General features: G+C 32.3%; 1 protein-coding gene across 1 annotated transcript; it reads left to right on the plus strand.

Annotated features, from left to right (window-relative positions):
• The first annotated feature begins 2048 nt into the window (after positions 1–2048).
• LOC143149258 (uncharacterized) lies at positions 2049–9413 on the plus strand. The gene is made up of 4 exons (XM_076316462.1): positions 2049–2141; positions 4825–5024; positions 6395–6538; positions 9276–9413. The coding sequence occupies exons 1-4, from the start codon at positions 2135–2137 to the stop codon at positions 9360–9362; spliced, it is 438 nt and encodes a 145-aa protein (XP_076172577.1). The 5' UTR covers positions 2049–2134; the 3' UTR covers positions 9363–9413.
• Positions 9414–10375: the final 962 nt, after the last annotated feature.

A 10375-nucleotide genomic window follows, 5' to 3' on the forward strand; every position in this document is an offset into this window, starting at 1 on the left:
CATTTTCTCGATACCGGTCGATTCACGTCCGTATCGGTCGCTGGTTACATTACAACTCATCTTTTGTCTTTCGCACAGGGTTTCAATGAGCTATCGATTTACCGAAACAGTCGCTCACTCAATCGAAACTTCACGCGATTCGCTCGCACAAAACTCGTCCCTACACTATTATACATTAGTTACACCTAATACAGGCTAACAATTTTTGCTGGTATTACAATATGCTAGTAAAGCGTTTGTTCAATAATTACCAGTAGAAGTAAGTAGAATTCTTTGAGGAACAAAAATTGTTGAATAAAAATATATTTTAGAAATAACTAAAGATGAATTCTCATTCATTTCAAAAAAAGGTATACACAGTGTGTATGTCACGATTTTACAGACACTTCCAATAGTCTGATGAAAAAATGTTTTAGACAAAAGTTAATCAGTTTCTGATCAGCTACAAATTTAGATATAACAAATTTTTCTTGGTAAATATTATAAAAACTTTCATGTTTTGATGTACGGACGAAATGCTTGCTTAAAAAAATATATACTTTTCTTTAAGTTAAATTTTTATTTTAATTTAAGTTAAATTTCAATACATTTGGAAATACCATTGTTCTCTTGGGAAACATGGCTTAATACTGTTTTGTAAAAAATAACTAGGGTTTAGTCGGATTGTGTCATACAAAAAATATTTGATTTCATTAAGAAAAATTAATTATATTTCAAAAGCATTTTTATTATTCACCTATAGAAAAACTGATAATATTAGATAATATTCTTTTTGTAGTTTATAGTCTTCAAACTTTATATTCATATACGTATTGAAGTAGGGACGCAATTAAAATCTATTCCTATTACTATGACAGAGTGCGTGGCTATGGTTCAGAATGTGCGGCTCCGATGGGGATGGGCGGTCCGAACCATCTTTGCCCCTATGGCGTCCCATGAGATTTCAAGTCAACGGAAGACGATACTCGCCTTGGGATTTTCCTAAAAAAAATTTAATAATACTTGAAAAGTGCCTTGAAAAGATATTTCTGATCTTTCAAATTCGATTCCAACATTATTAACAATTATTAAAAAATTTTTATTGAACTTATATCTCATTTTTTACCTTCTACCTTGCGATTAAAAGTTTAAACCGATCAGTTTTCCACTGTAAGCGATCATGAAAGATAAATTGATTAAGTAGTCTTTGTTTGTTACTTATGGATAAGAATTCCTTCTTTCAATAATAAAGTTTTTGAAAGTTCGTTATCAAAAGTTTCTTCATCTGATCTTCACTTTGCAATCTAAACAAACGTCTCGGGAGGGCATTACCATGGCTAGAATTCAGTATTTTAAAAGCAATATCTATCGTTATACTGAATCCGTTGGAGCATAAACTTGTTAATTTTACTATCTTTGAGAACAATCCTTCTATAATTATAAAAAACAATTCTTCAATCAAATAGTCATCATTAAATGCTTTATCCTCTTAGTACTTTCTTTATTGACAAATACATAATAATATACAACAAAGCAATGAATAGTGTGGTCAAACACTTATCATACAACAATACCAGCTAAAGAGTACAAACACTGATGTACTGTATTGAAGTTAGGTTTAGTGCTTAATACGTTGATAAGCTACATTAGTAAACATCACGACATCATATTATATATTCAAGCTTATATATTTATATAAAAGGAAATACATATATGTAGTGTAACAGAACAATGTGCATTATGTGAGCCATGATGTAACATTATTGGATATACTTATGTATAAATCGGTTAAGAATAGTCATCGCATATTTTTTTAAATCTTGACAGCAACTACTGCCAAACAGCTCCTTAATTGCCTTGTCAACAACTAATAGCTGCCCATTTTTATTTGTATAATGAACTCATGGTTTCTCTGAGAATATTTCATGAAAACGTACCTGTACGGGTACAATATTGTTATCTCTCGATACGTGTTATATCTTCCTAGAAATTTCCTCAGTGATAAGATTGATAACGTATAAACGTGTATAAGTAAGCATTCAGAATCACATCAAGGTTCATACTTTCGACGGTGCACAACGTATCTTACCAAGCAACGTCACGGTCGTTGCGGGCTATTCCGCGAAATAAAGTTAAAGTGTTAGTGAAGATAAAAATGGCTGGTAAGTAATACAACATTGAAGAATTTCGTTACAATTTTAAAAACTTTTGCGACACGAAAGTACAGATTCATCGCAGATTACAAATGTGTAAAAATTCATTAATCTGTACATAAAAGCGATTAACGTTGTGTTTGCAATTAAATTTACTTGAATATTCTGTTTCTCAATGAAAATATTAACTATTTTTAATTATAAAGTGATGAAACAATCGACTACATTCAAGTGTCATAAGTAATATCTATATACTTACATTAAAAGAGATATAGTAGAAATGTGTGAAAGACGACGGTTTAATTTTAGAAGTGTAGTAATCGATGGATTAACATTATCTTGATATTTCGTTTAATCTTATCTTTCTGAGACGGATTGTATCTCGAATTTGATCAAGAAAAAACTGTAGAGGGAAAAGTTGAATGGTATAGTAATGTCTATTTTTCTATTCATTCACATGTTATAATGAAAACAAAATGAAAACGTATAAACTACGTACGATATAATATATATAAAAGGAAATACATATAGGTGTGTGTATATATGTATAAATTGCATTCTGTGTATGCTCTGGAAAATATTTTTAATATATATACAATATACTATTAGATCGTTTCATAAGTTCGTGTTTCTCACTTCTTGCATTACGTTTTATAAATACAGAGAGATAGAAGAACTTGGGTAATTAAACTTTCGTGCTTCAGTTTAGTCTGTAGAAGGCATCCGAAAGCCACAGATCGTAAAGTTGTAAGAATTTTATATTGCATATCTGATAAAATAATGAGTGAAATGCGTGTCCATTTTCGTTATCTCGTGTTGTACGAGTTCCGAAAAGGAAATACGACAACAAGTGCAGCAAGTAACATTTGTGTCGTTTATGGGTAAGGTATTTTATTGGCTCGTACGTGCAGAAAATGATTTGATCGATTTCGGAAGGGAAATTTTAGTCTGGAAGATGTATCACGAACCAGGACGGACGAGGACAGAATTTGTAATCTGGTGAATGAAACGCGGAGTTTATCAGTACGAGAAATATTGCAAATGCTAAACATTTCAAAATTATGTGTATATAGACATTTGAAGGTAATGGGAATGCCAAAGCTAGATGTATGGATAGCTCATGGAGTGTAATTGCCTTCATCGCGTGGCAACTTGCATATCGTTGCTTGCACGTAACAAAACAGAACCCTTTTTAAAACGCATAGTAACTGGAGATGAAAAATATATCGTACACGAAAATCTCCATAGGAAACGAATTCAGACCAAAAAAGAAAATCCAGTAAAATGAATTGCAGAACCTGGTTCTCTATAAATTTAATAAATTTTTCTTTGCGAGTTGTATAGTGGAGTTACCAAGGAATTTTATCCTTTCAGCTGTTTCCACAAAATCAAACGATTAATATCAAATAGTACTGTGTTCAGCTGGAAAAATTTTTAAAAAATTTCAGGAAAATGTACAAAACTTATAAATCTTAGTAATATGATTTTGCAAGACGACAACGCCAGACCGCATGTTGCACAAAATGTGCAAAAAAAATTACATAAATTTGGTTGGGAAATGTTATCCTCTCCGCTTTATTCTCCAGATATTACACCGTTAGACCTCTATCTGTTTCGATCACGAACGAGACATTATTTAGGTGGCAAGAAATTTGACAATGTGAATGCAATGAAAAATACTTTTCAAAAATATTTTGTGATAAACCACAAAAATTTTATACTAAAGGGATCATGGAGTTGCCTAAAAAGTGGGAAGAGGTTGTGCAAAGAGAGGGCGATTACATTTTTGCGTAAACTTCATAGATAAGATTAAAATATTATTTTATATGGTAGAAGAATAAACGGTACAAACTTATAAGACGACCTAAACTATTAATAGTACCTATGTGATATCGAAACAGCTATCATTGCTTACATATAAAATAAATTTCTAAAAAACATTTTTCAGAGCATGCACAAAATGCAATTTTAGGCCTCGTTAATCATGATAAACAATTTTTACAGTTTGATGATCAAAAATTATAAATTTACATATTTATATGTATAATGTTTTCATTCGTGTTATCGGTATTTCTGTTTATTTCGGATAGTATAAGATGATTAAGGACAGAGAAGTACTTTACTTACAAAAAGTAAAAAATATTCTATTATCCGTGAATAGATCGTGTCTTTCATTAGTTCGGATATTATACGTTATATTGTACTTACGTGAAATCACGTTCATATTTTATAAATCTTAAATTTCATAGATCAAGAACAAATTTTAAAACGTTTTAAATTATCAAAGCCATTTCAATTCTACAAATTCATAGTTTGCATTAATTTTATTTACTGCACTTGAAACGTTTAAATAAGTATGGACTGCTTGCGTAGAGAGTTGCCCACAGATTCCGATAGAACAGTAATTGCGTTTGAAATACTCTGTATTTGACAAAACGTGATCCAATCAAAATTTAATGGCCGTTCGATACGTTATTTCGTCAACTTGTCTGACTACTGATTGCTCGAAATTCTAACCCAGAATTAATAACAGAAAAATTCTACGTTATTTATAATACTGGTGTTCCGAACCGATAAGAATGCCTGTTAGTTATTCAATTGGAATTTTCGCTATTAACAATCGTAATTTCTAACTATATGTAGAGAAAGTTTCTACGTTTAAGTTCACTGGTATCGATGATTTCTGCCGTAGGATACAAATGGGTTAGGGCCATGGGTGTCCGTTGCATTGTGCCAGGAATGATCACGGTCGGCAGAGATTTGGATGGAATGACTCTTGTTGTCGGTCGCGCTAGTCATCATGGCGACACACTTCCTGCAAAAGTGAAGCCGGATCACGGTGTTGCTTACGTTTGTCATAATGGTGTCGAGCATATAAAACACGATTACGAGGTAAACATAAAAAATTGCTAAACATTTCTCTTCCAACTTTAAATAACAATCCTTTATCGATAATAAATGTAGATCTGAACAATTATCTTAGGTACAATAACAACTATTTAAATCATTTCATTGCAATATCGCTACGAAGATCTAGTAGTAATGATTTTTGGTATTACGTCGTTATAAATAAAAAATGGTATTACGTCACTATATACCGATAGAGTTACATTCAGGAATTTTATATTCATAACCATTGCAAAGTTTGTCCCTAAGCGTAATGTGTTAGTATTATTTGGAAATCACCATAATTGAAACATAAATAAATATTTTTTTTACGAGAATTGAAACAATATTATTAACATCAGAGAGTATTGAAATTAAAGGCAAGCTCATTTATGTTAAAAGATAAAAGTTGTCCATCTCAAAAAATAGTTACGAAAGTTAAATTCATTAATACTCATCTCTTTAGTTGAATATCGTTCTTATCAATACTCAATAATATATATCTATAAACATACACTAATGCTGCGAAAGTTCGAAATATCGTTAATTACAATGAATGTTATAAAATATGTTATTAATATTTTTATAAATCACGAAATGTCAATCCGTGAATGTGACAGAAACATTTAAAACGAATTACACGTATATCTTTTAAAACTCTTTAAATAAGAACCAAACAAATAGTTTATTTTCTGGTAATAATCGTACCTAATGCTTGAGTGGAGGCCATTAATAGGGTAATGTCTAGCTCCCGCAATAGTTTAATTCGCTGTGCACTTAATTATCGGCATATACATAATAAGTTGTTCAATAAGGTTTATCGTTCGATAAAACTTATTGAGCAACCTAGTACTATACTGTTCAATAAGTTTTATCGAACGACAAAACCTATTGCACAACCTAGTATATATATATAATGCATTATCTTATTTTTAACAGATAATCGTCAGCGAATATTAGATAAATGTAAAACTGATATGTCAACAAAAAATTAAATGCTATTTTTTACCGGAATTCATTCATTATATACGACTGCAGAGAATAAAACCGATATTTTACCAGCCACATTTCTCGTTTATTGTTGCTCGATGTCGATTGCTGCTACTCGTCACAGCTCTTGAATATGCGAGTGAGCTATCCTACGTTACTCGTCCCTTATTTACTATACAGTACATTCGTGGCGGTTGAAATTAATTTCTTTGGATTCGATTTTACCAGCGAGCGTAATTACGATTAATTACCATTCTGTCAGCTTGTTTCGAATAATTTATTTTGCAACAGTGTCGAAAGGATCAGGATGATGAAAAGCACAACATTTTTCTCTCTGCCCTCTGCCCTCGTTACAATAGTTTCGAAAACCATTTTCCTCTCGGCAGATTCTGATGCCAGCTGAATTTTCGTGGATTCGAACGGGGCACGGTCACATTCCGCCAAACGCGGTCGAAGGCGGAAGAACAATCGATGGAGAGATGCTTTATATTGGTCGTGCGTATCAAGATGGTATACCGTGTGTTGGAAAGGTAAGACACGAACAAATAATATTATACGTATGTGCACTGTCGGTGCACATTCATATTTCATTTTTTTACTTAATTCATTTTTCGAAGTAATCATAGTATCATTACGTAGTAAGAAAATATATTTTGGGAGAGTGCTATGAACTTGTGATATTTTAAATTGCTATTTGGATGTTAATAAATGTATAAAATGACGCGTACAGAGGAAGGAATGGTAAATAATAAATTCTCTTAGTAGATTTAGTCAATTCTGACAAAATTATAGATTTTTGAATAATAACACATACATTTTTTTCACGTAGTAAGTGCCGATTAAGAATAAATTAACGTTATAAAAAGAACTAACTCTTACTAATTCTTTATTAGAGGAAATGTACATCATAATGTTTATTTTTATTTTTCATTAGAGTACTCGCTCTCTTTGTAATTGATCGATCAAATTAATCGTGACATTCGGTCGGTTCATTAGTATTTCTGGATTATTTTAATGCCAACCTTTTTGTAATAGTTTGTGTAAATCCGTTTTTGGCTTTAGACACGTCCATCTTGAAAATTACTTCCGTGTACAATCTTACATATTGCATTGTTATTTTCTAAACGTAAGTAAATGTTACAAAATGAGATACTAACATCGCTTCAGAAAATTGTATCTGTATCTTTGCATTTCTTGAACTTGTGACGACACTTCCCATACTTGCCACTAAAGGGTGTCCCAATCATCACCGGTCGATTTACTCTTTGAATAAACCTCAAATGGTTTAAGTAATCTCGATATTTTGTTTTTTATTTAAAAATACAAACTTGGGAATTATTAATGGAATAAGACATCTTTCAAATGGCCGCCTCAGCTTTTTTTACAGACTACAAATCTTTTCCCTAAATTTTTCAAGGCCTTTTTTGCACAAACTGGGATCAATTTCACCAGACCCGTTCGATGTTGTCTTTCAGCTCTGGAATTCTCTCTGCACAGTCGACTAAACCTTATCTTTAACGTGATTCCAAAGAAAAAAGTCCAAAGGTGTCAAATCGCATGATCTTGGTGGCCAATTGACGTCACCTCTTCGAGAAATTACACGTTACGGAAATTTTGTTTGCAAAAGTACCATTATTTCATTCGCTGTATGGCAAGGAGCACTATCTTGCTAAGACCAAATATCAGCCAAGTCAGGACCTTCCAATTGATGTCAGAAATAGCCAATCAACATGTCGCGATATCGTTTCCCACTCACAGTAACCATTGGCAAGTGTTCAACCTGTCGTGAATTTTTCGAGCCCCATATACGACAGTTTTGTTCACTCGCGTAGCCAGTAAGGTGAAAATGCGTCTCGTCGCGAGAATAATTTTGTCGACAAATCATCATCATCTTCTTTTTTCTGCAGCGTCCAATCCACGAACGTTGGAAATGGTCCAATGGTTTAAGTTCTTGGCATAATTGAATCTTATAAGCGTGCTAATGAAGATCTTTTGTCAAAATTCTTTGCAAACTGGTCCTCGAAATGTTCAATTCTTGAAAATGATGTCGAATCGATGTGTCCGAGCTTTCTCTCACACTTTCAGCAACAGCAGCAACATTTTCACTTGAACGTGCAGTACGGGGACGCGGTGACCTTTACAGATCTCCGACTGAACCAGTTTCAACAAATCTGGCGACCAACAAAACTTTACACAACGATTTTTGCAGCCACATAATTTCGAGGGAAGTAATTACGAAGTTCCCGAATCGTTAGCGTTAAATATCGTGATTTTTCGTAATCCGCCTGAATAATTTGCACGAATTCTTTCACCGTGTACTTTTTCATGACTAATTTCCCATCTATCTAAATGACATATGTCAAGTTTCAGGTTAATCGATTTGACATTTTAAAAATAGCGCGAAATTCACATCGACCGGTGATGATTGGGACATCCTGTAGAAGGAAAATTTAACCGTTGTTTTCCACAAATAGCTGTATCGGCTCCGATCGGTATATATACGATCCTTACCAATCTCCTGATATTCCGGCATATAAGACAGAGTCTACTAGGTTACTTTACTGATAAGTTCACTAGCAAGGCTAGGATAAAACGCCTCACCCTTCCTTTTCCTATTTTTCACTCAGTCGCTCTTCCTTCATCACACCCTCAAGAAGCTGTCACAAACCAAACAAAAAAGTGTCCGGTGAATTATGGACTGCGTATATATCTCTGAAACAAAGCCTCAAATTGCACAATGATAAGGTATTTTTCGATCGATGTTAGCACGAAGCATTTTCAGGCTTTGGCTTGTTGTCTCATATTTTTAGGGCACCCTGTGTAATGGATATATGTACAAAAGTATGAAACTGATAATAAGCATAGCAACATGTAAAGATTTTTGACACTTTTATACACAGAAGTATACAAAATGCTTTTGATCGATAAGAGTTAGATATGACGTGAAATATTCTTTTAAACCAATCCGTGTTTCGTGAATGTTTACATTTTATCATTATTATTCGATCGAACACATTGATAATTTTTTTTGTTGAAAGATCTTTCCTTCGAATATAAAGAAAGATTTATTATACTTATCTTAATTAAAACATTGTTAAAATTACTTACAGAATTACATATTCTGCAACAATATTTGTACGTGAGACACATAACACATCCTTATTAGATGGAAAAATGTATTTACTGTAAATTATCATTTCATGTTTTAGTCTTCTCTTGCTTTTAAAACTTTTACTAAAACCATTATGAACTCATTATTGTTTGCAGGTGCACAGAAGTCATGGTGTACTGTATGTACCTTACGAAGGCAGGGAAGTAGCATTTAGAGACTACGAAATTTTGGTGCAACACTGATTTATAGACATCTGGTGTAGATTTACATTTTAATAACTCAATCATCTTGTGGCAAAATTTATCACCTACAATTTGAAGATGTTAACTAATCTTTTGAGTATAATTAGAGACGCTTTCTACATATTGATAAATAATATACTAAGTTGTAAATAACTGCTTATTTATACTAAATTTTGGTGAAAATATAATTATTGCAAATGTTATTTCATAGATTATCAGAAATTGTTTAATTGTTGTAGCATGTTTAAATGCAATAAATATCATCATCGTTATCGTTATCCCATAAAGTAGACCTTAACAATAATTTCGTGAGAAAATTTAACACATGCGTTATCTGCAAGGTTGATTAATATGAAAAGGAAAGTAAGTATTAAGTTTACATAATTTAATTTAAATATTTCATAATTTTTAATTATGTATTAAACTATGTAACTAGAAGCAGTCATATCAAACTTAGAGAATAACGGCAAAATGAATTTAATTTTTATTTGTTTGAAATATTAATGAATTATTAATTCAATAAGTATAGGGGGAATTTTTTTAGTCCTCGACACTTAAGATTCTTTGTAGGGGGTACACAACGTCCCAAAAATGTCTCCTTATCTATGCGACACAATACCACAAGACATTCCAACCCCTTCGGCCATTCCTCCTTCTCTGATTTTTTAATAAAAAAGAAATAGGCCTTTTGGCCTATGTTATGAACAATATTTGACTCAATCTTTGTCAGATGAATTCTTATGCTGGAAACAGTGTTTGGAATGGAGTGATGCACGTACCAAATTACAAATAATTTCCATTGAACCAAACCTTATTATCTTCATTTATTATGTTTAGTGTTAAGGAGTGCCTAAACCTTAGTGATATATTATTTTCTGGAATAAGTAACAAAAATTCTCTTTTTTACCCCAATGGTGAGTAGATGGTTTACTCTACTTGCGAAAGAATCAGCGTAAAATATTCACAGCAATAACAAAAAATTCACAATTTCAGTATAAAGACACTCGAATTTC

This window comes from Ptiloglossa arizonensis, chromosome 7 (genome assembly GCF_051014685.1).
Source record: "Ptiloglossa arizonensis isolate GNS036 chromosome 7, iyPtiAriz1_principal, whole genome shotgun sequence".
Classification (NCBI taxonomy): Eukaryota; Metazoa; Arthropoda; class Insecta; order Hymenoptera; family Colletidae; genus Ptiloglossa; species Ptiloglossa arizonensis.

Excerpts from the sequence above, each read along its gene's own strand:
- LOC143149258 (XM_076316462.1), top strand. Across the intron at positions 5,025-6,394 it reads ATATAAAACACGATTACGAG|ATTCTGATGCCAGCTGAATT; the intron begins GTAAACATAAAA and ends TCCTCTCGGCAG. Across the intron at positions 6,539-9,275 it reads GTATACCGTGTGTTGGAAAG|GTGCACAGAAGTCATGGTGT; the intron begins GTAAGACACGAA and ends TATTGTTTGCAG.